The sequence below is a fragment of the Erigeron canadensis genome, chromosome 4 (genome assembly GCF_010389155.1).
Source record: "Erigeron canadensis isolate Cc75 chromosome 4, C_canadensis_v1, whole genome shotgun sequence".
NCBI lineage: Eukaryota > Viridiplantae > Streptophyta > Magnoliopsida > Asterales > Asteraceae > Erigeron > Erigeron canadensis.
Window position 1 is genome coordinate 27,760,281 of NC_057764.1, and position 26,452 is coordinate 27,786,732.

A 26,452-nucleotide genomic window follows, 5' to 3' on the forward strand; every position below is an offset into this window, starting at 1 on the left:
AACAAGTTTGTTTTTTTTTTCTTAATATAATGTATAACTTTTAATGCGTGAAATGTCATCTTATTTTACATGCAGCATAAGTTGTTTTTGACAAAATCCTCTAAAAAAAATTACACAATTTAACTCATTAAGTACCCGACAAACCTGGTTATTAACTACCTCTAATTGCAAGTCCTAATGCACATCTAAATAGTCCAAATAACCAATGACCCTCAATTAAAAAAATAAAAGAATAAAAATGATCGGGTGAGCTAGTGATCTACATGTGATGAATTTTAAACTCATAATAAAAATTGAGGTTCAATGTTGAGTGATGGATTTTCTTTTACCTATGATGAGTTTCCTCATGTGAGGAATGAACAAGATCGGATGGGCTAGTGATCCATCAGTAATCCCAAATTATCGTTAAGTAAAATCAAAACAACCCAGAAGTTTTCATCCTGTAACGGTGTAACCCAGTTCAGCCAACTAATGTGACGAGACATGTTCTAAATTCTAATAGATAGTCATCCAATATCTTTTTGGTAAGCGATGAATTAGCTAAACTGAAGGATCACAAACCATATGATTAAATAAAAATCTTACAATACACCCTTCTAGCTTTGCCAAACTAACTCATTTTGACTCCACCAAGAGGAAAAATTAAGAAGTAAAATGACAGATCATCTAAACAAAATTTAACCAAGAAAATATAACAAAATACAAACACCATAGCCACATATCACTATATAATGCGATATTAACTCCTTTACTTGTAATATCTGCAGTTGATGTCCCTCCCCCTGTTGCTGTAGCTCCTAGTGTATTCTTCCCTTCCAAACTGCCATTTTCCAACAAAACTTCAATTTAACAATTTTTTGATATGCAAATCCGATACTTGCTATACAGAATTAATGGATCAGATGATTGAAGGTGATTAACTACTTGTAAGTTTATTACGAACGAAGTTCTTTAAACTTGATGTATTTAATCAGAATCTTCAAAATTTTGTAGCTAATCACTAATATTATTACAAAGTAGACGCGAGTACTAAATAACCATGAACATCCAATACATGAAACGGTCATGTATGTCTGAAAACTGTGTTGGCATGAAAAATGACACAAACCTAATACGAATTAAGCAAACATGAAACTGAACCCGGTGTCAAATTATACTGGGTCAAATATGAGATGACCTAATTATTGTCTGAGTTTGACCAAGCACAACATGGACCTTACACAACTCAAGGAACCAAACACTAGGCTGCAACAAACGGAATGAACTTTAACGGTCTTTATCATATAACTTTTTTTGATTTAAACTAAATAATGATGAGCATGAACACTTAAAAAGAACCAACTTAAAGCGTTCATGTTTGTTCGTTATGTTTGATTAACAAACAAAACAACAGGGCCACTATGTTAGAGGATGTTTATTGTTAAAAAGCATGTGTTTTTTGTTGTTAGTCCATTAGGAAGGTAAGTACACGAAAAAATGAAGATAAACAAACATACATCACCAAATGACGTTTAAAATATACAACGTTCTTTTCATTTATGAGTGTTTGTCACCATTTGCATAATAGATTAACAATTACTACTCTGTTTTACTGATATTTCATATATGTGTGGGAAATACACAAACGAACAATGGATGGAACCTATGTTCATGCCTGGTCATCACTTAATCATATCCTTTCTTTTACTAAACATAAAACAAAATTCTTGCAAACTGTTCGTAAATAGCCCTACCCGCCCACAAACTTAAATTGACAAACATATTGGTTCAAAACTATATCAACCGAACCCAAAACAATTGAAACGGGTTCAAAAATAAAAGGGGTGACCTGAAACTATTCAAATTGACTGAAACTCGACCCACATTAGTACATTACCAGTTACCTAAATTGCAAGCCAAAACCATTTGGACCACCCCAGATACCACCCATCAACCAAAACACAGCCTGGATAGCCAGCCCATCTTTGTAGGCTTCCTTGCTTATTGAAAACTTACTACATTCCTAAAAATATTAAGATTGGATTCTAACTACATTTGCCAAAAATAGTAACTTTAACTTAAACACTAAAGTAGCCATAGGCGGACCTACATTAAACCTAGGGGTAACCTGGGCTACGGGTCCGCTAGATCCATGTAGTGTAATTTTTTTTGAAAAACGATATATTATTCATTGGTGCTACGGGTCAAACAAATATGGGATACCCGTCAATGTAACTAAATCAAAACTTTCAAAAGATTATCCTAATAATAAACTCATAAAGACGTACTTGTGCATTAAATGATAAATGAAAACTACCCAAAGTGTCAAAAACTCTTAACAATCATTAAAAATAGTCAAAAATCCTAAAAAATCGTAACAATTCAGTCAGTATCGTTATTTTACATCGATATAAAGCCAACAATAAAAAATTTGTGCTACTCATCCCTATAAATCCTGGGTCCGCCACTGAAAGTAGCACTACTTAATAAAAACAATACATACCTTGATGGGAATTTGCAACCGCTATGACCTGAAAAAAATAAATAAAAAAAATAAAACACCAAATTATAATCTAGCAAATTACACTACATTATAATAATAGCAAAAAACTTGGTAACTAAAAACACCATTCAATACCTCAAAATGTCCAACATTTTTCAAATTTCGCAAAGTTGTGATTTGGTTGGTCATTTTGTCTAAAAATGTTGACGTCTCAAGATATTAAATCGCATTTTTGTTTACATAATATTTATTCTCTCAATTAATTAATACACAAATAAATTCTTTAAAGAAAAGGAAAAGAAAAGAGAAAGAAGTGTTAGTATTTACTTGGGTCAAGGGAAGTCAAAGCAGCAGTATTGGCAAAGTTACAAGTATCTTCAGTCATACCATTTTTAGTACAATAACTATTAAACGCATACGACGCCGTTTTCCTAACATCAGCCGCATCATAACAAGGCCCACCTTGCTGAATGGGTGTACAGTCAGCCCCGCCGGTCCCACATGCCCAATCGATGGCAGATTGAAGTGCGGAATCTTCGGCGTTGTTTTTTGCAACACACCATAGGTTGAGTGCCACGCCGGCGGGTTGAGTTTGTGACGCGGCGGAGACGGCGGTGGTAAAGATGATGATGATGATGATGATTAGAAGGAAAAGGGTTGTGAGTATAGGGGGAAGCTTTAGATACATGATTGTTGTATGTATAGATTTGGATGTGTGTGAGTGTGAGTGTGAGTGTGTTTTTTTTTACTGTGAGTATATGAGCGTTGGGGGAAGATGGATAGATCGTGGAGACAGAGTAATTTTTGCAAGTAACTGCAAACGGCTGGACTTTTGTGTCTTTTCTTTGGATTTTACTGTCGTGTTTCACATGCATTTCACCGATATTTTTGCGAGTAAAATAGGACGGACTATTTTTCTACTGATATTTTTGCAAGTGATATTTTTTTTCCTTCGAGATATATGAATAGGAAGTGAAAATAATGGTACACACAATTAAATTTGGTAAAAAATTCATTTCATATTACTCGTAATTTTTTAATACATATATCAACTTTGAAGTAAAAATTAGACAATCCTTAGCTTTTTAGATTGAAATAAATTTGAATCATGATTTTTAATTTTAATTAAAGAGTTGAGATCTTTCCAACTTCACCTAAAAAGTTGTTTCAACCTTAAGGATCTTAATCCTAAAATTTTAGTATATACTGTAAATGTTTTTCAATCAACTTGTCATATTGTAAAAGACAATAAACATACAAGCTAAGAAGATTGGAATTGAAATTTTGAAATGAAGTTATATTTGGAGTTAATGATTTACGAGAACGGTATCTGCGCATTACAGCGGTGATGGAGGTGGCGACGGTGGCGTAATGGCGACGGTGGTAGTGGCGGTGACGGGTGGTGATGGCGGCGAGCGGCAGTGGCAGCGGCCGAGATTGGTGGTGGTTGTGACGCCGGTGAGTACTGGAAGTTATTAATGTAATGTGGCTATGATGTATGGTACATCATGGAATAGAATGTGTACATTATTGGAACTTAATATTGAAATTTTAAAATTAATGTTGAAAATTAAAAGTGAATTTGCTTTATAATATAGTATATATAATGGTGGTTTTTGATTTAGGGTACTCTTTTTCTTTTATTGTTAACTTAGGTATATATTATGGAGCCAAACTCAAGCCGTATTCAAACCTAATCGAGTCGAGTTCGGACCTGCATATTGAAAGCTTGTCGAGCTATCAAGTTGAGCTTAAGCCTACTCAATTGTTTTCGAGCCTAGCACGAACACCATAAAGCTCGAGCTCATCTTTATTGTAGCGATGTTCATATGAACTGCAAACTGTAAAATAAATTATATTTACATAAATTCAGTACAATACAAATAGTTTTATATCCAGCGGATCATTTATCAAGAATCGCATACCTCAGTTTCAGTATTGAAAGATAGAAAATGTCAATATACAAGAGCCGTTTACTAGGCATAAACGTAACATATATTGAAAGCACAAAACACATGAACTGAACAAGATCTCAACATTATGCAACTACATTAAAACAAACCACTAATTTGTCAAAAAATAAAGCAAATTAAATTGAATTAAACTAAACTTACTATTAACAATGACCATTATTCTGTTCAGAATAGCTTTCTTCGCCCTTCTGGCCCCATCTATACTATGTTGTACAGCTCGGGAGCCTGAACAACCAAGCTACAACTCAAACCATAATCTGCATAGGTACGTGAAGTGGCTCAAAAAACATGGGAGAAGATACAAAGGTAATAATGAAAGGGGAATAAGATACGGTATCTACCAATCTAATTTTCAGTATATCGAGTATATCAACTCACAAAATCTTTCCTACAAGCTCACTGACAATAAATATGTGGATCTAACCAATGAGGAGTTTCAATCTTTTTATATGGGTTATAAAAGTCATGGGCATTCAGATTCGACCCATCCCATCAACATCACACAGGATTTGCCAGCAAGTGTGGATTGGAGAAAGAAAGGAGCTGTAACTCATATCAGAGATCAAGGCAAATGCGGTACAAGAATTGTGAGATTTAATTAGATGTGGCAACTTGGCTGGGACAGGCAGATCGGGTAAAGGGTCAAGAAGGATTGGGGTTGATTGGGTCATTTTTTAGTATGGGACAAAACAGGATGGTTGGGTTGGGTTGGGTTGACATGTTAACACTTGTTTGTTCATAACTTTTATAAAGAATAATGCACTAATTATGATTGAAAAGGCTACTTTATAACAACAATAATTCAAATATTTGAATAAAACAATTTACAATGATGCACGCGTTAAAAATAGACTGGGAGTGAATTTCATCCCGTCTGACAAGTTTCCCTTTCAGCTAATTTATTCTGATTTGATACAACTGGAATAAACACAAACCAAATCCACCCATTCATAGGCAAATGGGTAGAATCTATCTCCTCTAGGCTTAATGCATTTTACCTCACTGACATTATTGAGTTGGGATTGTACAAAAATTTGATGCAATGTGACATTTATATGGCATTGTATAATTACTAAACAAAAGGCGTTACAAATGCAGGAGCTTGTTGGGCATTCGCTGCAGTAGCAGCAACTGAAGGCTTCAACAAAATAAAAAGTGGTAATTTAACAGCTCTATCAGAACAAATGCTTATAGATTGTGATGTCGACAATGGTGACACAGGATGCGTTGGTGGTATAATGGAACACGCATACGAATTTGTCATACACAATGGTGGAATCACAGCAGCAGATGATTATCCTTATGTAGCCAAAGAGCATAAATGTAACAAATCAAAAGCTAAAATAAGTGCAGTTACAATAAAAGAATACCAAAAAGTACCTGCTAAGGATGAGAAAAGTCTAGAAGCTGCAGTCTCCAAGCAACCCGTATCAGTTGCAATTGCTGCTGGCTTTCTATTTCAGCTATACTCCCATGGAATTTTCACGGGTCCCTGTGGTACCCACTTGAATCATGCGGTAACAGTGGTCGGTTACGGGGAAGAAAATGGAACGAAGTACTGGATTGTTAAGAATTCTTGGGGTAAAGACTGGGGTGAAGATGGCTATATGAGAATCAAGCGTGGAACTAGAGGTAGAAAAGGCAAGTGTGCTATTACAATGGACGCGACTTACCCTGTCTTGTCTTAGTGTCTTCATGTAAAGAAAAAAAAACTGACTGCATCAATATTCGATACTTGTATCAGGTTGTAATTATGAATACTTTATGGGTAAGTGATCATGGATTCATGGCTTCTTGATACACAACACAACAAAATGTAAATTCATAAATCGTAATAATATGTGGGACACTAAGAGTTCAATTCTGTGAACCGCTTTTTAAGAATATAAGCAAAATCCAATTCACCGATGGCAGTCAGTCCTTCGAATACCTTCTGCCTTACCTTTATGTAAGGTATAAAACCTCTGTCAGTCATTCTTAAAGCAACTTTCCCTCCCAAAACAAACAAACCAGATTCTAAACACATCTCCACAGCCAGCTCATAGCTCTCGAACCCAATTTGTATATTCATTTCCTCTAGAAAATTAATCATTTCGACTGCTTTATGTACATCTTTGTTTGCTCGCATTGCCTTTAGGACCTTTACCACCATCTCTTTTCTCGGAGATAATCTAAACTTAACTACCAGTTCCTTCATTAGCTCTTCAATGTACTTTGTCTTTCTAAGGTCACAAAGTAGACCGATTACAGAGCCAAAACTCTCTAAATCGGGAACACATCCTGCACCAGCCATGCACCGCAAGACATGAACCGCCTCCTCATACTGATCAACCTTGCATAGTGATGAAATAAGGTAGTTGCATACACCACCATCAGGTCGATATCCAATCGACTTCATCTGCAATAGCATACTAGCAACAGACTCATCAGTTTGCTTTCTTTCATGAAGCCATACAGTCGATAAAAGTAGGTGAGTTTGGGGAACAGGGGAACAGCCTGAGCGAAGGGTGCGCTGTAGGACTGCCAGGGACAGAGGTAAAGGATTACTGCTTTGCAATGTGAAAGAGAGGAGGTAGGCATACGCAACTCGAGGGCGATCACGAGGCCTTAAAGAAACAAAACTTTGTAGAATTTCATCAATAATTTTGGTTCTTTGATCTTGGTGAAAGTTTATGAGAAACGAAAAGGGATTGGAGGTCTGACAAGTTTCTTTTGACACACCGAGAATGTCTGCAATTTGCTGGTAACTTTTGGCTGTGACTGCATCTTGAATCGAATTCTCAACTAATCGTTGTGATGAGACTGAATTTATAACGGAAGAAAAGTACATAGACTGAAAAGAAAACGAAATCAGTGGTTTACGTAGCCTTGGCACTGAAAGCGCCATAATTTACTTATTATTATAGCTTCAATGTGCAGAGTAAAGATGATGCGCTCAGCAAACGAAACCCTGCAGATATAAATCCTGATAAGAATCTACATAAACATACAAAGTCAATCAATTTTACATCAAGCATCCAACTTTAAAATGAGGCTCGAAAATGGGTCACACTGAGCTCTTATAAGGTTGAGCCAATCTATTTTGATCAGTAATTCGATAAAAGCTCGACACAAACAATGTCGATACGTCTAACACATACGTATGTGTATGTTTTTATTGACCAGACAACAACATACATTATACATGATATCCAGGTGCTTTGTGTACTAAGTGAGGCATTTTATCAAACAGTTGGTGTTCATTTCCAAAATTACACAAGTATCTGTCCCTAAAACTGTTAAACTAACTACCGGTAGAGATTCAATTAAAAGGGAATTAGTGAATTACTTACCAACTGATAGATAGGAAAACTGAAGTCACGTAAAGGGGTTTGTTACTTTGTTGTACCAGTAAAAAAAATAATACTCGTAATAAAATTGAAGTATCAAAGATAATTGATGTTAATGGTTAATGCAGATACTTTAAATATTAAATAATAAATAATTAAAGATTAAAGACAATTTAAACAACTTGCATACCCAAATGAATAACATTCAACGGGGAATATAGATTATTCATTGGCACAAAATAAGAATATAAATAACAAACCTTAGTATAAAAAGTTAATAATGAAAAATAAATAAATATTACTACAATAAATATATTTATATGTTATGGTTGACTTGATGAGATAAACCTTTTCATGTTTGATCAAATCGATCGATAATTTTGAACATGTAAAATTATTCAAAGTAATTTGAAATTAGTTATATTAGACTCGATATCTATTATTATATAAATAAAACAAGATTTTGATTACATTATGATATTTTAAAAAAATCTTACTTGACATCTAGGTTTTTTTTTATCAATTAACTTTTTTATATAAATGTATTTATGACATCATATTAAATTTTGATTCTTAACCATCATTAAAAAGTTTTTCAAAAATATTCAAACTTAATGTAAAATAATATATCTTTAAAGATCCAATCATAATATCATATATCAATTTTTTAGAATAATATATCATCATTTTTATTTTCATTCTTTTTTTAACCTGATCATTATCATTTCTTGCAATTTAAATTTAATTTCGAAAAAATCATGTTACTTTACATAATTTGGTTTTGTTTTCTTAATGCTAGATAACATTCGTATTATCGTATAGTAAAAGAAGTACGAGTAAGATGTATAATTCCTATCTATTAGATCAACACTTTTACGTTTTTGTTTTTTTACGTAAAACCATTTTACCCTGAGTGTTAGTCAATTATTTTAGAATTTACATTTGTAGCGCGCATGATAATTAACGGTTCCATGGTTCTTTATTTTTATCATCAACTTTTATATAAATAATAGTAGTGTTGTATTTTTGTATGTTAATCATCTAAATATCTATGATATGCTCGGATATTACCCAAAATGATAAGCTAGTAAAGAGCTCAAACTGAATTCCTATAAATGAAAAACATGTAACTTTCTAACTTATTTCTCCTCATTTCCAAACTTGGTTGCCACTAAGCCAAATACAACTTCCATACGATATTAGCATTTTCGGTATGTTTCAAAATTACTATAGTCATATTCTATCTCAAAAAATATATGTAGTAGTTAACTAGTTTTTGTACCCCACGCGTTGCCGCGGGATACGCTTTCTACACGACAAAGTTTTGTTCCCAAATTTATGTCTCGAACTCAAAATTTAAAAACAATTAAACATGTAACAATAACAATAAAAAATGCAAAAGATTAAAAAGATGTATTAAAACATATGCAATAACTATATTAATGTTTTAGATGTTATAAGAATGTAAGACGTAATGATGACAAAAGTTATTATATAAAAAACATTATTATATAAAAATACAGATGAAAATAATCAAAACAAATGTGTAAAAGTAAATCCGTAACTATGTGATAGTATCTGATAAAAATCCAAAAGTTTAGTGTGACAAAAATGAAAACTTTGATGTAAGGCAAAAGTTAAAAGATCGAAAAAATTGGTAAAAATTAGTATATGTTATAAGAACTTGTAAGGCATAAAGGATTTGTAAATTTGTATAGACCTTTTGTATAAGAACATAAACAATAACTATGTTAATAATTAAATGTTACATGGAACTAAGACGTAACGATAATGATATTATATATTAAAAACGTTATATATATATATAACATATATATAAAAAGACGGATAAAAATAGTCAAACAAAATGTTTAAAAGTAAAATCGTAACTACGTGAAAGTTATTTGATGAAAAAAAAAGAAACCCAAAAACTTAGTGTCATGAAAATTAAAACGAAATTTTGATGTGGAACAAAAGTTAAAAGAATATAAAGTTCATGGGGTTAAACTGAAAAATGATAAAAATTATTATGTGCTATAAGAACTTGTACATTCTACGCATAAATCACTTATACATTCATATAGGTTTTTAGTATATTAAAAATGAGATAAAAGTTAAAAAAAAATAGAAATTTTAGGGGGTTAAAACGAATACTGGTTAAAATTAAAAGGATTAAAATGAAATTTAGTTAAAATTAATGTGTGTTTTAATAACTTGTACCTTTTATGCTTAAAAAACTTATACATAGCACTTTGGTTTTTAGTATGTATATAATTAAGTGTATATAACCTTCACTTACAAGTTAAAATCTTCTTATAACCTTTTATAATACAAAACCGAACTTATCCATTCAAAATATGATGCCGTGCCGCCACGAACCCAGCAACTCGTTTTCTCTCTCGGCTCTTTTTTTGTCTTCACCAATTATTATAATAAATATATTACGCTACTCATATGATCATAACTATATGATATATACACACATTTCTCATTTTGGTTTGAGTCCAAACTTGGCATCAAAGTCATGTAAATGCACCGTGACATCAACACCGAATCTTGAGTCATGTGTATATATATACAAATAGCTTTAAGTTAAACAATGATCAAATTTATGTATCATTAGCATATACTTCAACTATCATTTTTTATCCACAATGGGTGACTCGGACCATAATCACGATGGTGTTAGCCCGCTGTTAGTTGGTGTTCTTGGGGTTGTCTCGGGTGCAATTGTAGTCGCTTTTATCCATTGCATATTGGTTAGTTGTCGTAATAATCCTGACCCCGCCCCTGAGCCAACTAGACCACCCAATATGTACCGCCGTCCAAGAATTAGGGTTGAACGTGACTCCAATGCAAGTTTATCGAACCCTAGTAGTACTAGTACTAGTGCATCAAGTTCAAGTGGTAATTCGTCCGTCTTGTTGACGGTGCATAAGTACTCAAAAGATTTTAAAGAAGGGACGTGTGTGATTTGCTTGGGTGAATTTGAAGAAAACGATGAAGTTAGGATTATGCCAGAATGCGCTCATGTTTTTCATGTGGCGTGTATTGATATGTGGTTATTTTCTCGTGGTAATTGCCCTCTTTGTCGGGCTAATGCTACTCCTCGGACACAGGATGTTCTTTTATCGATCTTGGCTTCTAATCCCATAGCTTAAGCTGCCACAAGTGTTTATGCTCTGATGTTTGCCATACTTCATCTGTTGAAGTAGTGAAGGCCTCCATATAACTTAAAAGTTCCGAAGTTGAATATCATATTTTTTGTATGTATAAAGGTATATATACATGAACAGATTGACATATGAATGACAAAAAGTTCAGATTTTGTGACAACTTTTTAAATAATCCTTGCATATAATTTAGTCACATGAAAAGATATTATTGCATTCCTATCTAATCTAAGTATCCAATACATGGGGCTTCAGCACCTCTTTACACTACATATAACTAACTCTACATACTCAAAAAATGCCATTACCAAGTCACCATTCCTAGAGTTTTCAGCTAAATGTTCTGCTAGAACTTTAGTTTAATGATATGATAACAACATACAGTTAAGGCTACATGTTCCTTAACGAGAATATCTTCTCTTCGACTTCACACGTCTACGACACTGACAAAGGAAGATTACAAAACCAATAAGAAGCACCTGTACGATTATCACAACCTTCAAACCTGCAAGCATTAATTAAGTGACTCATTACCAAAAACACCATCCTAGTTGTACTGAAAGCGTTATAACGAAAATGTATACTTAAGCGATGTCAATATGGTTGGGTACAGCAACCAAAAAGAATTGTCAATGCTACAAGGAAAACAATGTTGTAATCAAAACTTAGAAAAACTGAAACGCTGTAAATTTTTACTTTCAAACGTCTATTATTAGATTTTGTAATATCCCTTATATAAGCATGAAACTGAGAACACTTTCGGGCCAAAAATTATGACAAAAACTATAATGGACTTGAAAACTTGTCAACCCAAAATGGATAGTGGTGTAGTGTTATCGTACATGAGAAAATATCGTTTGGTTGTATAAGTATTTATATAACCATTGTCAACAATTTTATAGTTAATAGGTAAATAATTTGACCAAAGAAGTCAAGTGTATAACAAAGCTCATTATATGGAATGTACAGAGCATAGAGAACCATGTTTTACCTTGGAGTTTATGGATTGTGTCTTCCCCGCTAAGGCTGACTTTTTTCTGTTTGACACCAGCGGAACGAAGTCTAGTGATTCGGGAACCGTAATTTAGTGTCTTGTATTCTGTATGCCCACCCATGACACATGTATTTGGACAGATGATGGATCCATCATTCTCATCACTCCCATCACAACAGTCTAATGAAGAAAGGGTATAAAACTTATATGATCAATAAAAATGTCAAAGTCAGTTCAAATCCATATAATGCATATTTTACATAAATACCAGCACTGAAATTATCTATTGATCTCATTTTCATTTTATACAAGAATGAAAATAGCAAGGCTGGTTAAGTAAATAAGTTAATAAAAGTAAAGACGGAAATCAACTAACCACAAATTTGGTCGTTCACACGAGATGAGAATAAAAATCGAGGTGAACTTCCTGCATTCCTGCAATAGAACTTGGCGGTAGGGCAAGCTGATGTTCCTGTAGATCACAAAAAAAGAAAAATAAAAAATAAAAAGTTATAGTCTGCGTATATATCAATCTAGCAATTCTGCTTTGCCACGTACAACACAAAGTTAAAGCTTCCTTAAAAACCATTATTTTCGGATGTACATAAACATACTAAGATAGAACAGAAATATTCAGAGAACCAGCAAAGGAACTTATTTATTTATTAAGGATTAAGGCAATAACTTATCTGTTAGACACACTTTTGACAGTGTTGCTGTCTAAACCAGCTTAACGAGCTAAAGAACATATCAGCGTCGTCATGGAGTACACAACCATTCCAATAAAAGGTGAACCCATAAAGAGACAGTAACAATGTTAACAAATAGCAGCCGGTAGATTCAGCTGAAAAGACCCTATCATATTTACTTGTTTTGCAGCATAAGTACAAAGTATGGAGTCAGAACCAAAGCTCAAACAGGTTACAATTTAGATATTTTTTTTCAGATACTCCAAACCTCACTACACATTACTTCCAAAAGTCCGAACTACAAACCCAAGCAACAAAGAATAGTTTAAAAGAAATGAGCTGGCACCCTGTAAGTAGCAATCTAGCATTCTCCCCCTTATCATCATCTTTCATATTACTCAAAGTAAAATACAGTGAGAGCAAGAAAATTTTTAGCAAATAAGGGTGCATTTAGTTCAAGAAAGTGTTTTCTAGTTTTCGATTTCCAAATTTTTAGAAAATAAAAGGGGTTTTCCATTTCTAGAAAACCTTTGAAGATTTTGAAAACGCGTTTAAAATATAAAATGCAGTTTTCATTTTCCAATTTAAAAAACTAGAAAACATGTTCAAATCCACTTGTTTATGGTTTTGTTTTCTATTTCTCCATCTTATTAGCTTGGAGAACAGAAAATAGAAAACGGAAAACAAAAAATAAGTAGTTTCCTAATTTCAGTTCAAAAAGTGGAAACAGGGATTTTTGTTTTCCTGGAAAATTGTTTTAGGAAAATGCAATTTGAACGCGTTTTTTATTTTCCTTGTTTTCATGGAAAATACAAATGGAAAACAAGAGGCGTTTTCTCGAACTAAACACGCCCTAAATGTGAGTTAACATTAAGCACATTTCCATCAAGGAACTCTAGAAAGATCACTTATTACCAATTTGAGTTCTCAATCTAACGATTCATCTATGTTTTCATAAAGCATCTATCTTGTAAGGGCCCGTTAAATTTTGAGTAATCGTCTAAAATTTGTATTCAACTGCCAAAATCTCTTTCAACATTTGATACAATGACTCGATTTTTTAGAGTTTAATACACACACTCGCAAAACAAGACAAATTAAACACATTCATATTCCTAGTGGTTGAAGACATGCAGCATAAGAAGCGAAAATCAGATGTTCAAATCACACCCATCTACCTTTAACCATATCTTAATTTTTGTTATAACAAATTATAATAATAACAACTTAATTAATAAAGGTTTGGAAAATAATTACCAGGTTCATCAGTGCCATCAACACAGTCACAAAAATCATCATTAATACGATCTCTTGTAAATGAATTGGATCCATCTTTACAATTTATAACCTCTGAATCAAAGTATTTCTCATCTGCCAGACACAATACAAAAAAAAAAAAAAAAAAAAAATCAACTACAACCAACAATATATATACACATATATATACATACAAAACACAAACACATGAGAGATGAAGAAGAGAATGATAATTAACCTAGAGGGTGGATTCCAATAATAGGTACATTTGAAGAGAAAACAAAATTAGCATTAATTACTAGTAACAAACACATAGTAATAATGATGAAATTATATATGGATTTTGTTGTTTCCATATAGAATTTCTTTATTTATTTACTCTTTGGAAAACAAAGGTTGGTTTTCTACACATAGTAAGTACTCCGACTGTTTTAAACAAGTCAACGAGAGTGCTATTGGGGTGGTCGGGAAAAAAACACAAAACCTTATTTTGATGGATAGTTTACTCCTATGTTTTTTGATTTTAAATTAAAAGATTACATAAAAACACTCAAAATTAATGAATTTAAACTCTAAGCGTGTTTTGTTCACAAAATGTTTTAGGAAGGAATGTAATCTGTTAAAGGAATTAGAATCTGAAGGAATGGAATTTGACGGAATGTTTTTGATTTTTTGAAGATTCAAGTAAGAAACGGAAAGAAATTCCTTCCCCCATCCCCAAAGAATGGAGATTCCATCAAATGATGGAATGTTTACATTCCTACAAAATGTGATTCCTCCATCTTTAACCAACCAAACGTGCTAAGGAATGGAATTCAATTCCAATTTCATTAGATTCCATCAAATTCTGTAAATCAAACGCCACCTAACAATCGAAAATGATAAATCAACCTCAAGTTAACTTAATATATTTAAAAATCAACTTAAAACTTTACAAAACTAAGAGGGGTGGGAGTGGAAGTGGGGTGGTGAACGGTGAAGCCCGGCCCCGCGTGGAAACACCGCCGCCAGGGGGTCGGGGTGGGGAAAAAAGGCTCGAAAACGGGGTAGTGAGACCGAGGAGAGAGAAACGAGTGTGGGGACCGCGCGCAGGAAACGGACGAATGGTGGCTGGACACGTGGCGAGGGGAGCGAGGGTGGAGAGCCGTTGTTTTTTTTTTTTGTCTTTTACCTCTTTCTCTATATATATACACTCTTTTCTTCCCAAAACAACACACAACTACTCTCATTTTCACTACATTTTTATAAAATTCAAACACCCCAACCTTTTCATCACTAATTTCTTACACCTAACACCAAAAAATATGGCTTCCGGTAATTTGGATAAGTCAAGCGACTCTCCCGACGAATCAAACGATAGCGCTATGGAATTCTTTCTTAACGCGTTACACTTTCTTGAAGATACAGCAAGTTCTAGTGCTCCTCAAACTCGATGGTATACGGACTGGCGTCGGGAAATTGGTCTTGCCACTCTTTTGAACGATTGGTTCGTTCAACAACCAAAATACAAAGACGATTACTTTCGAAAGAAGTTTCGAATGGACATGACCATGTTTTTAGATATCGTGCGCGACGTTGAAGCAAACTTCCCGTATTTCCAAGAACGTTACGATGCAAGAAAAAGAAAAAGTTTTACGGCGATACAGAAATGCACATCCGCCGTTATGCAACTCCCAACGGGTAACGCACCAGACGAGTATGACGAGTACTTGTGCATGGCAGCCAGAACCGCACGTGAGACCCTTGATTATTTTTGTGACGCCATCATTCGGTTGTATAGCCGAGAGTACCTACGCAGGCCGACGTCACACGACGTTGCACGCATCTTCGAGGCCCACGAGCTTCGACATCATATGCCTAGGATGCTTGGTAGCATCGATTGCACACATGTCGAGTGGTCGGCATGTCTTAGACGTTTGAGAGGGCAATACACGAGGGGTGACCACAACGGTCCAACTATTATGCTTGAAATCACCGCGTCACAAGATTTGTGGATTTGGCATGCTTTTTTCGGTGTCCCGGGGTCGAACAACGACATCAACGTGTTGAACCAATCCGATTTGTATGTCACAACGCGTAACGGAACGGCTCCGGATTCTTCATTCCGCGTGAATGGCCGAGATTATAAACGTGGCTACTATCTTAGTGATGAGATCTACAACAAGTGGTCAACACTTGTTAAAGCATACCCGTATCCAACCGACCCTAAGGAAAAAAGATTCAAGAAATTGCAAGAGGCGGCGAGAAAAGATGTTGAGCGAGTTTTTGGTGTCCTCAAAGGTAAATGGAAAATTCTTCAACGACCTCTTCGACCTCAAACGAAAGACAAAATTGGAAAGTATGTTCATACATGTATTATCTTACACAACATGATCATTAAGAGGGACGAGAGGGCAATCTCACCGGTCCATATAATGGACCCGCCAGTGCAACCGGTGTTCGATGAAAGTGTGTATGCGGAGTTAATAGACGAAGAAGTTCACCATCGCCTTCGATATGATCTTACGGAGCACGTATGGGCTCAAGATTTGGCGTATCTCGATGATTAGTTTTTTTTTTAGTATTATGTAATTTTATTTTTTTTAAGTATTATGTTCCTTTTAATATAATAAAAGGGTATGTTTTTTAAATTTAATATAATTTATGATTTTGTTAAGTAAAAATAAATGAAAATAAAAAAGATGATGTGGAAATTGGGGTTGGGGTGAGTAGCGCCACCATTTTGGGATGATTTGGGGTGAATTGGGGAAGTTTGAGGTGGAAAGGTTTTATTTAAGAATGATGATGTGGAAATTTGGGGAAGATTGGGGTTGGGGTATCCACTCCCACCCCCCTAAAGGGTGAAATCCACTAATATTTATCCTTTCATCTTTTGCATGTTATTTAATTGAATTGATTTTATAGCATATAAAGTAGATTGAATTGTTATAAAATAATTTTATAACAAGGCAACAGTAAAAAACTTATTTCTATTGTACCATATTGGTATTATTCAAGTAATTAGAAAAATAGTAATTGTATTACTTTTGATGCTTGATGTACAAGTCAAATAAAAAATAAATAAACATATATTATTGGCTTTATCTGTAGAGCAATAGCGTAAATTATACAAATTTTAAACCATTGTTTACTCTCCTATCATATCCAAAATACATCATATTATATACTTGACCCACACCTTCATCTCTTGACTTCTATCAGACCTTAAACTATTTGTTTTTTCATAGTGAGTCCTTAAGTGTATTATAATTTATAAATTCATAAGGTTAAATCTAATAGAGTAAATTTAGGGCCGGATTTAAGGGTGTTCAACATGTTCAAACGAATAGGGCCTAGTTTTATTTAAGGACCCAAAAGTTCAATTTTCTTTTGCTAGTATTAAATATTCATATCATAATACCCAATGATTACAATGTGATATTGTGATCCTGTTTGGAATTGCTAATTATAAAAGGTACTTTTTTATTCTATTAAATGAGAGAATACGTAAATGATATGGATAAAGGTTCTTATAAATAATGCAGTGCAGGGCTTTTAAAATTCATGAGACGGCACTGAGTAAATTAAATGCTTGTTAATGGGATCGAAAAAGCTACTTATGCATTTGTTGATATCCAAAATTTTGGATAATTAATCCATATCTAACATGTTCATACTCGCATCATGGAGTAACGAGTGGTTCATGTATTAGTTGGGTTTTTATGTTTTTTCCCCTTTTTCACACTTTTCTTATATAATGATCGCTTCTATTTACAACTGATGCTCAAATGGAATCCAGTTATCAACCATATGTGGTATCCATCACTTGGCATTTAATGTTAGATCCATGAGGATCCGATAAGAACATTTAATGTTTGTTGATACACATCCATTAAGTGTTTTCTACAACAATAAAGAATATGTCAAGTCATCCTGTAGATACTTGAGTGTCTTTTTGTACTTCATTATGACACTTATTTCTTGTCAGAACCCTTAAAGGGTCAGCGAGTGATTTGTTAACACTCGCTAACCAAAGTCTTGTTATGATTTTAGGCCGTGAAGGCTAAGACCATTTCAAGGAGGCACCACTTGTATTCAAGAAATTTTTAAATTTTTTTTCTAGTTTAAATAAGTTAAAAGAATTACAGAGTACTTACTAACCTACATAAAAGAACACTTTTTATAATTACATCAGTAAGTGGCATTTTGATGTATATGAACTTCAAAATTAAAGACCAAAACTCTTGAGATAACATGAATTCATGTTTATTGTCAACATATTACTTAACATGTAAGGAGAAATTATTTCGAGTGTAAGATTACACTTTGCTAAAATCTAGGGTTGTTAAGTTAAATTTAGTTGTGGATATACACACACCCTTCGATCTTCATGTGAACTACCTACACACACATAAACTAAAACCCTTTATATACGAAAATTCTCAATCTTTCGATGCTTAAAATTCTTAGATCTTTCTCTACCCTACCCCTATATACTCTCCTACCCCACTTCCACATAATAAAACACAATATTTATAGGTATGTCTACTTCTCTTTTTCGAACCTTTTATTTTATTTAAACACCCTTTTCATTCTACATAAATAAATGTTTTTAAATTATAGAAAAGATATCTTGTTTAACTTTATGCTATGTACATGTACGTTCTATAGATCTTGTTTATATAAACATGTAGAGAATCTTACATGTTAATTTTTTACCTTAAATCAATGAATTAATATTCCTTCATTCAAAGGCCTCTTCAATTCTTGTTCTCACAAATAAGTAATTCTTGATTTACTGATAGGGCTATATCATCAAAAGATGCAAAAAGGCCACAATGGTACAATCAACAACCCTAACATTAGGGTTCTTGAGGCTCCTCCTTCCCCGTCTCCACCACCCATAATTACCACCAACAACGGTGGTAGCGGTGGAGTCCCGGCATGCGCATCATGCCGCCACCAACGAAAGAAGTGCACGGAAAAGTGCATACTAGCACCTTTTTTCCCGGTTGAAAGAACATCAGACTTTCAAGCAGTTCATAAGATATTTGGCGTGAGTAATGTGACCAAACTGGTGAAGGGTTTAAGCCATGAAGATGCGAATAATGTAGTGAATTCGCTCATCTGGGAGGCAAACTGTCGCAAGGAAGACCCCATACTAGGGCCCTTGGGTATGTACCAAAGGCTTGAGAAAGAACTTGTCCAATATCAAAAGCAAAAACAACAAGCCAATATCGAATATCAACTTAGACAAGTAGCTGTACAAGGTTTCTACAACAATAGACCATACAATAATGGTGACCAAAATAATGGGATGATCATCAACCCTGGTAATGGGTATAGTTTTGTTGGTAATGGTGTCGATATCGATAATCCTCGATTAGTTAACTATAGTTTGCCAAATATGGACAAGTCGTTAAAGCCAGAAAGAGATCAACAACAACAACATCAACATGGTTCTATTCTTCATTCATCACAACAAATGATGAATGACTTTAATTGGTCCGGCATATAATTTCTAGCAAGGTATTTTTATCTTTAATTTCAATTACCTTAATTAGAAGCTAGATTAGGGTTTTGTTTTATTAGATATTTTGTAGTCAATTAACTTATCTATGAGTTGGATTTGATATTGATTTTTTTTAATCGAAGTCAATACTTTCTAAATTGTTTAATATACAAAGTCTTACTAATTAGTCATTTGTTCATGAATATTTTTTTTCTTAATTTGTTTGATCTGAATTAGTTGAGTAGATTTATTATCTCCTTTTGATTTGATTTGATTTTCAGTTAGAGTGTTTTGAACTTGAACTATTGATTCAACCCTAAAAATCTGTTTTATCATTCTTCGAGTTAATCTTAATGATTGAGATTAAGTAATTAGAGTTATACTTAGTTTAGGTGTCTATGATTTGATAATGACCACGTCACTTGCATATACTTCATAAACAAATAAATCTAAGAGTTTGCAATACAATATACTTATGACATTAATTTTCTATAATTATAAATTTATAATAAATAATTGTATATATATCAATTTAAATAACTTATATAATAAATTTTATATCTTATTATATAATTATAATAAGATATATACATGTATATATATATATTATATACGTTAACTCGATCAATTGATCTGTTAAATAAATATCTTGTGTTTCTCAAAGTTTTTTCATTTAAGTTAGTTTCGATTCAAATGTGTTGGATGTAATTTAATCAGCGATTTGCTAGATCTCCAATCCTTTACTCATGAAAAATACCTTGAGATGAGAAACACATGACTCAAACACAAGACTTTAGGAAAAACTCACATTCGGGGTTCACATGGTGGAGTTGGTTTTCTCAAAGTTAATATATTTTACAGTTAGATTTATTTTTACTATATATCATGTCATATTATTATTTTATTATATCATATAAAATACTTGATTTTATAATTTGAACTTATAAAGTACATATTTGAGGCCCGTTAAGTATTTGAAGGTATGTGAATTTCCGCTATGTGATCCTTCATAATTTCTCAAGCTTTGGTTTTGACATATTATTTGGTACAATCTATGATCTTTTGGCTAAATAACTTCATACAATAATCCAGTTATTTTAATTTATTTTATAAGTATATGCATTTTTTGTTAAGAGTTTTGAAAACTATAATTAACTTGTTATCTACTCGTATTAATTAATAATTATTTAAATATAGCTCTTAATTAAACTGTTTGTCAATCTCAGCAGGTCAACCTGGCCTCGTCTTACAATAACTTTATGGCAGCTCGGGAGTTATAACATGCACTTGGCCTTTAGATTACGATTTTACTTTCTTTCTTCTTTTTTTTTTTTTCTCATTTTCTATGGTTATTTCTTTTTCTTTCTGGTTGATCATACATACAAATGTAATATTGATTCATTTCTTATACTCTTTACTGCAATTTGTATTTAAGTGTCACTTTGTAAATTCATTCAATCCATATATCTAACATTTAGAAAATATGGAAGAAATTAATTACTCAAAATATAATCAACTACATACAAATAATCATAGTGTGTAGCGTACTTCAGTTTTATTTAATACATGTAATTAATTTGTTATTTGTCCAATTCGTATAATAAACCCGAATTGTTGCACTTGCACAGAATGTTGTGAATAATTTTTACAATTTGAGACATGAATCCTATAGGGTTTTAATCTAACAAAACCAATTGGTAATCGACAGCCATTAAACTAGTATTTGTTACACGAATTGAATAAGGGATAAGTATTTTGAAATGTAATAAACTTTGGAAGAATGTTTATAGTCGGAAATAACTAAAGTTGTGTGTATTGTATGTAAACAACTCAAAATTATGTTTATTGTATGTAAGAAAACATACGTGGCAACCGTATGTAGTTGTCACTTGTACATTTTGATTGGTCGGTTACATTTTTTACATATAATAAACATAATTTCGAGTTGTTTACATACAATACACAAAACTTTAGTTATTTCCTACTATAGACATTTTGTTACATTTCAGAATACTTATCCCCATTGAAAAAATAACAGATTAGACAACTTAACATTTACATTTGTTACATATATATTATCTGAAAAATACTAAACACAACCTTTACTTTCTTAGGACTGCATTTATCATACATAAAAACCATAATCACAGTCCTAAAGAGTATCTTGTTTAAATAAGCTATATATTTAGGAAAATGATAACGACAACATTAAAAGTTATCATTAACAGCTTATTACATTTATAAAAAGTAGTACATAGAATCTTTCAAACACACATACATACCATTCTCACTGTCACATATATATCATACATGTTTATGTTTACAAGAGGATTGAATATTTTGGTGACCCTAGCTGAGTAGACATCCAAAGGCAAATAGGACATGTCGAGATCGAATAACATAATCAATACGTCGACACAAGTACTACGCTACGGGTCGATACCATCGTGCTTAGTCTTCCATGAAACAAGGCTATTGACATGAACTAAATATGAAGTTCCAAGGAGCAGAAAATTTCCTCTTTTCGTTGTGATTTTTGTCATACGTTCGCGTTCAAAATCAAAAGCAAAAAGCGAACAATCTTTATCCATAAAATATATCTCCCATTTTAATCTTGCAAAATAAAGAGGGATCAAATCTCTTATGCACCCGGTCGCGATGGTATATTTCTTTGTCCATATTTCTTCCGAAAGACTTTCCATAATCCATATGCTTATTTCGTTCAATTCTTCATGTGTTACAAAACAAAGACATTGAGATACCACCATTATTCGATCATTGAATCTACAACTTTTAGGAAGCATGATCTTGTGAAACTTCTCATCGTCGATAGTCATTGTGACTATGTATTCACTATGGTCGATTTCTGGAACCCAATGTAATGCACCAAGTGCAAAAACCGGCTCAGACCCAAACCATTTTATAAGCCCAAAAGCTGGCCCATCAATATCCCTCCATGACTTTTCCCCAATATTTAAAACCTCACATCCAATGAATCCAAACTCGTCCCTAAACAAGTGGACGAGTTTATAGCCTTGTGTACCAGAATACACGAGGCCAAATGATTCATCGTGTTGGGGATATATCGTGCCTAAGGGAAGCAAACTTAGTTCGCGAGTGACAGGATTCATTATCAACAACTCACCCTTTTTCAACATGTTATCAACCACTATTAGACCATCGCAACTTGCTCTAATTTGGCCTAAACAAGTCGCGTTAAAATCACCTAAGACGCTTTTCCCATCCACAAAGGTCATATATCTTATGACATACTTTGATGATGGGTCAATTAGAAGACGATGAAGTCCATGGACCGATCTTAAGTCAAAAATCTTTGATTCCACTGAAAACGTATTAGCGTTTTCATGGAAAACAGAATCTTGATCAGCCCAACGACCGCGTAAATAATTATTCAAAGGGCTTAAGAAGATCACGACCTTCTCGGCCCTTTGAAGATTGTCACGAATGAACCTAGGACTTTTAATAATGTTATACCATGGCTTACAAACGAATCTAGAGTGCTGAAGGGATTCAAGAGGTAATCGAATTAGAATATCAAAAACACAATCTTTCGAGATATAAGGTATCGAATCTAGCTTTTCTTTTCGTTTCTCTTCATCGGTTTTTTTCTTCAATATTGCCCTTTCTTCTGCTAGCTTCAATAAGCTCATAGCTTTACTTGCTTTATCCGCCATATTTATGTGATCTTTGTCGGATTAATTTCTTGAGCAAAAATTTGTTTATAAAGTAATCATGATCTTAGGAAAAGATTTAAGTACTCATGACACATATATAATTAATATTGGTTGGATCGAAAACAAGAGAGACATGTTAGTTTATTGGTGTTTGGACGTATGGAACACGATGAAAACTAAGTGGGGCTGAATACTGTAAACCAATTATATATTTGTTGAACAAGTCATGCCGTGTAGATAGAGGTTGAAATGGACCCGCGCATTAGCGTTACTTGTTTGGAGTTTTGGATATTTTCCATTATGCAACAGATTTTTTCCTTTATACTAGTTGTCAGTACGCGTGATGCGATGGTGGTAATGGTGATAACAACGAGTGGTGTCAGCGGAGGCGATGGTGACACCAAAATGTGGTCGCGGCGGCAGTAGCGAGTGTAGCAATTAATGTAAAAATTGGTGTAAATTAAAGGAGGTAGTTTAGTTATTAAATGATTGAGAGATTTATGTTATAAATAATTTCATTAAAGGTATTATAGGTATATTAGGTAGAAATATTCAAATTAATGAATACAAGAAAGATAGTTTGAATAAATCAAGTTTTTTTAAAAAAAAAATGAGAGATGACCAAATACCTTATAGTTTATAATGTAGATATAGATGTAGATATCGATATAGAAGTATAGATATAGAAATAGATATAGATATAGATAGATATTATGTAACATTTACTAAATTCTGTTTTTTCAACTAAGTAGTTGCAAACTCTAAAATTCATATTTACTTTATTTGCTAATTTAAATATCTCCGTCTAATATGTTCACAATACGCTCTTTACATCAATCATTTTTTTTTTTTTGAGCAATGACTTAGTAGTTAGTAGTTAGCATTCGAGACACCACAGTGACATCCAATTGAGGAGTATGCAGTGTTTGAACCACGCATGTCTGGGATGAAACTCAGGACTCTCGAAATCCTTCCTAATAATCCACTCCTGACCATTATTACATTGATAATCACATCGCTACCGCTATCACCGTCATCAACGCCACCACCCTCACTTGTTACCACCATCACCGTCACACATCACATTGCGCAGACATACAGCTAGCTGGTACTTCTAAGTTATAAGAAACTTTTGAATCTTTATTAACTAGTTATCATAGATCAACTCGTACCGCCACCATGTGACCACATGGGCTCACAGATGAAGGCTGTAGATCACAGGTTCAAATCTTGCCAAAGGCAAGAGAAGAAACTATATTTATTGACCCATGTGTGAGAATGGTGAGTCACTGAACATGAGTTTTATGCGGTATGCACTCTGGATACCAATGTGGTACATGGGATCAGAGAGTTCTCACTTATTTACCCTTTTTTTTATAATTTTGATCATTATATGGTATGGACTTTGGATTGGGGTGTTGGAATGGGCCGGATGGGTTCCGGGTCATTTGGTGTGAAAGTATTTGGCTTTTAGCTTTGGAATTAATTAAACACTTCAGTCCATATCTCAACATTTTCATTTTAAAAGTTAAAATTACATGCTTATGTGATATGTCTGGGTTAATAATGGTTTAATATTTTATTTTCATTTTTTCAATGTTTAATCATGTAACTATTTTTGGCATAATATAAAATAAATTTGAAAATTCAGTGGTTTAATCTAAACAAGATATCCATTTTTTTACAATTAACAAAAATACATGTAGCTCGCACACTTTTTATCTTTTATAATATAATAACTATGTTTTTCTAAGTTATCTGGTTTAATCCTCACACAATAAAAAATAGCTCAAAACTGCCAAAAACTTATGAAGAAAATGATTATGCTAATTGATTTATTTCCGGTTGTACATCATATACAAGAAGCAAGTGAGTAGCCTTGTTTCACCCATGATCAACTCATGTACAACCACATGACATTTGTTAATTAATAATTATGTATATGTCCCAAGACACGTTGGACCTTTTTACTAATGTATATGGAATAAAAAATAACAATAACAATAATAAATAAAAAAAGAACGAAAATAGAAAAGAAAAGAATAGTGGAGCTAATATATGAAAAAATTGTATATTTGATTTATTTTCAAGTTGTCTCTAAATTTATCTGTTTTTGGCGTGTTTTGAAAAATAATAGTATATATTTATGAATCTAACTTTTTTCATTAATATATAGAGTAACTAGATTATTTTCTTGCATAATACGCGAAATAAATATGTTTAACTTTCATAATAACATAAAGATTATTGTAACATGTGCTCACAAGATACATGTTTAGAAAAAATAAATGAACTTAAATTTTCTTTAAATAAAAAAAATATTTAATAGTCATTTTTATGTTTAAGATCTTCGTATTCAAAGACATTTTAACTTTTTTTAATGTTTCTAAACATGTGTCTTGTGGACACATGTTAGAATATGATGATGTCATTGGTTAATAAGTATTTTGTATCAAGGATGGTTAATAAAATATGTGTGTTATATCTTTCTATAATGATATTGTAAAACTAAATATTATTTTCTGTATTTACCGGTATCAAATATCAATATCTAGCTAATAAAGTAACATGAAATTACAATGACGTAAGGCATTAAATATTACTTCATCTGTCTCATTTTAAGTGTCACATTTTGACTTTTCTTTTTTCTATCAATTTGACCGTAAATATTTTCACATGTGTTATATAATACTTGATATAAAATATATGAATAGATTAGATTTTAAATGTATTTTTTATTAAAATAAATTTCATCAACAACTATATAATACAAATAAAAATACTTACGGTCAAAGTTGAAATAAAAAAAAACTTAAAAGTCAAAATAGAACACTTAAAATTGGACGGATGACATAACTCATACGTGTTAAAGTCATGTTTATAATAAAATAACACACAAATAAAAAATATATAATCATCGTATATATGTTCATTGGATAAAAAATAAAAACACAAATTTAACATATTAATATGGTTTTATGTTACTACATACTAATATAAAAGAATAATAAATAATATATTACATATAATGTGTTTGTAAATTACATTGGAATTAAACATGGATTATTATAAATATTATATCTTTAATTTAATTATTTACAAAAGGTAAGTTTATAAATCACCTAGAAATTAAACATGTTAGGCGTGCACATTGGGAATAAATTTTAGTTATTATGTAAATTTTGCTAAAATTAAAAATAATATATAAGAGGGATATATTTTGACTAATTATATAAAATATAAGTATTAATGTTGTCATTGATTAAAAATGAAATAATTAAATTTGATCTAATGGTTATAAATCAAAAATGAAGTCCATCTAAGGATTCTTATTTGTTTATGAATGAATTTAGGACCTTGTTATATATT

The 26,452-nt window shown here is 32.6% G+C and overlaps 7 protein-coding genes across 8 annotated transcripts; 3 read left to right on the plus strand and 4 right to left on the minus strand.

Moving 5' to 3' along the window:
- Nucleotides 1-536: 536 nt before the first annotated feature.
- LOC122597958 (PLASMODESMATA CALLOSE-BINDING PROTEIN 5-like) lies at nt 537-3,293 on the minus strand. Its single transcript, XM_043770553.1, has 3 exons — nt 2,810-3,293; nt 2,483-2,510; nt 537-820 (listed from the first exon to the last, which is right to left on the minus strand). Exons 1-3 carry the CDS (start codon nt 3,168-3,170, stop codon nt 667-669), a joined length of 543 nt encoding a protein of 180 aa, XP_043626488.1. The 5' UTR covers nt 3,171-3,293; the 3' UTR covers nt 537-666.
- Nucleotides 3,294-4,412: 1,119 nt separating this feature from the next.
- LOC122597845 (pentatricopeptide repeat-containing protein At1g06270) lies at nt 4,413-7,393 on the minus strand. Of its 2 annotated transcripts, none has more exons than XM_043770415.1 (2): nt 5,836-7,393; nt 4,413-4,712 (listed from the first exon to the last, which is right to left on the minus strand). In XM_043770415.1, exon 1 carries the CDS (start codon nt 7,340-7,342, stop codon nt 6,305-6,307), a length of 1,038 nt encoding a protein of 345 aa, XP_043626350.1. In that variant the 5' UTR covers nt 7,343-7,393; the 3' UTR covers nt 4,413-4,712; nt 5,836-6,304. The 2 variants fall into 2 exon arrangements, with proteins under 2 accessions (XP_043626350.1, XP_043626351.1); XM_043770416.1 differs by having other exon boundaries at nt 4,413-5,754.
- Nucleotides 4,605-6,260, plus strand: LOC122597283 (zingipain-2-like). Its single transcript, XM_043769896.1, has 2 exons — nt 4,605-5,031; nt 5,554-6,260. The coding sequence occupies exons 1-2, from the start codon at nt 4,605-4,607 to the stop codon at nt 6,141-6,143; spliced, it is 1,017 nt and encodes a 338-aa protein (XP_043625831.1). The 3' UTR covers nt 6,144-6,260.
- Nucleotides 7,394-10,438: 3,045 nt separating the features above from the next.
- On the plus strand, nt 10,439-10,945 carry LOC122597284 (RING-H2 finger protein ATL52-like). Its single transcript, XM_043769897.1, has one exon. The coding sequence runs from the start codon at nt 10,439-10,441 to the stop codon at nt 10,943-10,945; it is 507 nt and encodes a 168-aa protein (XP_043625832.1).
- A 158-nt stretch (nt 10,946-11,103) lies between these two features.
- Nucleotides 11,104-14,308, minus strand: LOC122597074 (glucosidase 2 subunit beta). Its single transcript, XM_043769708.1, has 5 exons — nt 14,136-14,308; nt 13,898-14,011; nt 12,328-12,423; nt 11,949-12,131; nt 11,104-11,462 (listed from the first exon to the last, which is right to left on the minus strand). Exons 1-5 carry the CDS (start codon nt 14,251-14,253, stop codon nt 11,359-11,361), a joined length of 615 nt encoding a protein of 204 aa, XP_043625643.1. The 5' UTR covers nt 14,254-14,308; the 3' UTR covers nt 11,104-11,358.
- An 893-nt stretch (nt 14,309-15,201) lies between these two features.
- On the plus strand, nt 15,202-16,446 carry LOC122597285 (protein ALP1-like). The gene has a single exon (XM_043769898.1). It carries the CDS (start codon nt 15,202-15,204, stop codon nt 16,444-16,446), a length of 1,245 nt encoding a protein of 414 aa, XP_043625833.1.
- A 5,157-nt stretch (nt 16,447-21,603) lies between these two features.
- On the minus strand, nt 21,604-23,243 carry LOC122596452 (F-box protein CPR1-like). The gene has a single exon (XM_043769030.1). The coding sequence runs from the start codon at nt 23,081-23,083 to the stop codon at nt 21,818-21,820; it is 1,266 nt and encodes a 421-aa protein (XP_043624965.1). The 5' UTR covers nt 23,084-23,243; the 3' UTR covers nt 21,604-21,817.
- Nucleotides 23,244-26,452: the final 3,209 nt, after the last annotated feature.

Excerpts from the sequence above, each read along its gene's own strand:
- LOC122597958 (XM_043770553.1), bottom strand. The coding sequence starts at position 3,170 with ATGTATCTAAAGCTTCCCCCTATACTCACAACCCTTTTCCTTCTAATC. Across the intron at positions 2,511-2,809 it reads TTTGACTTCCCTTGACCCAA|GTCATAGCGGTTGCAAATTC; the intron begins GTAAATACTAAC and ends TATTTTTTTCAG. Across the intron at positions 821-2,482 it reads GGTTGCAAATTCCCATCAAG|TTTGGAAGGGAAGAATACAC; the intron begins GTATGTATTGTT and ends GGAAAATGGCAG.
- LOC122597283 (XM_043769896.1), top strand. The coding sequence starts at position 4,605 with ATGACCATTATTCTGTTCAGAATAGCTTTCTTCGCCCTTCTGGCCCCA. Across the intron at positions 5,032-5,553 it reads CAGAGATCAAGGCAAATGCG|GAGCTTGTTGGGCATTCGCT; the intron begins GTACAAGAATTG and ends TTACAAATGCAG.
- LOC122597845 (XM_043770415.1), bottom strand. The coding sequence starts at position 7,342 with ATGGCGCTTTCAGTGCCAAGGCTACGTAAACCACTGATTTCGTTTTCT.
- LOC122597284 (XM_043769897.1), top strand. The coding sequence starts at position 10,439 with ATGGGTGACTCGGACCATAATCACGATGGTGTTAGCCCGCTGTTAGTT.
- LOC122597074 (XM_043769708.1), bottom strand. The coding sequence starts at position 14,253 with ATGGAAACAACAAAATCCATATATAATTTCATCATTATTACTATGTGT. Across the intron at positions 14,012-14,135 it reads TATTGGAATCCACCCTCTAG|ATGAGAAATACTTTGATTCA; the intron begins GTTAATTATCAT and ends TGTGTCTGGCAG. Across the intron at positions 11,463-11,948 it reads CACAATCCATAAACTCCAAG|GTTTGAAGGTTGTGATAATC; the intron begins GTAAAACATGGT and ends TAATGCTTGCAG.
- LOC122597285 (XM_043769898.1), top strand. The coding sequence starts at position 15,202 with ATGGCTTCCGGTAATTTGGATAAGTCAAGCGACTCTCCCGACGAATCA.
- LOC122596452 (XM_043769030.1), bottom strand. The coding sequence starts at position 23,083 with ATGGCGGATAAAGCAAGTAAAGCTATGAGCTTATTGAAGCTAGCAGAA.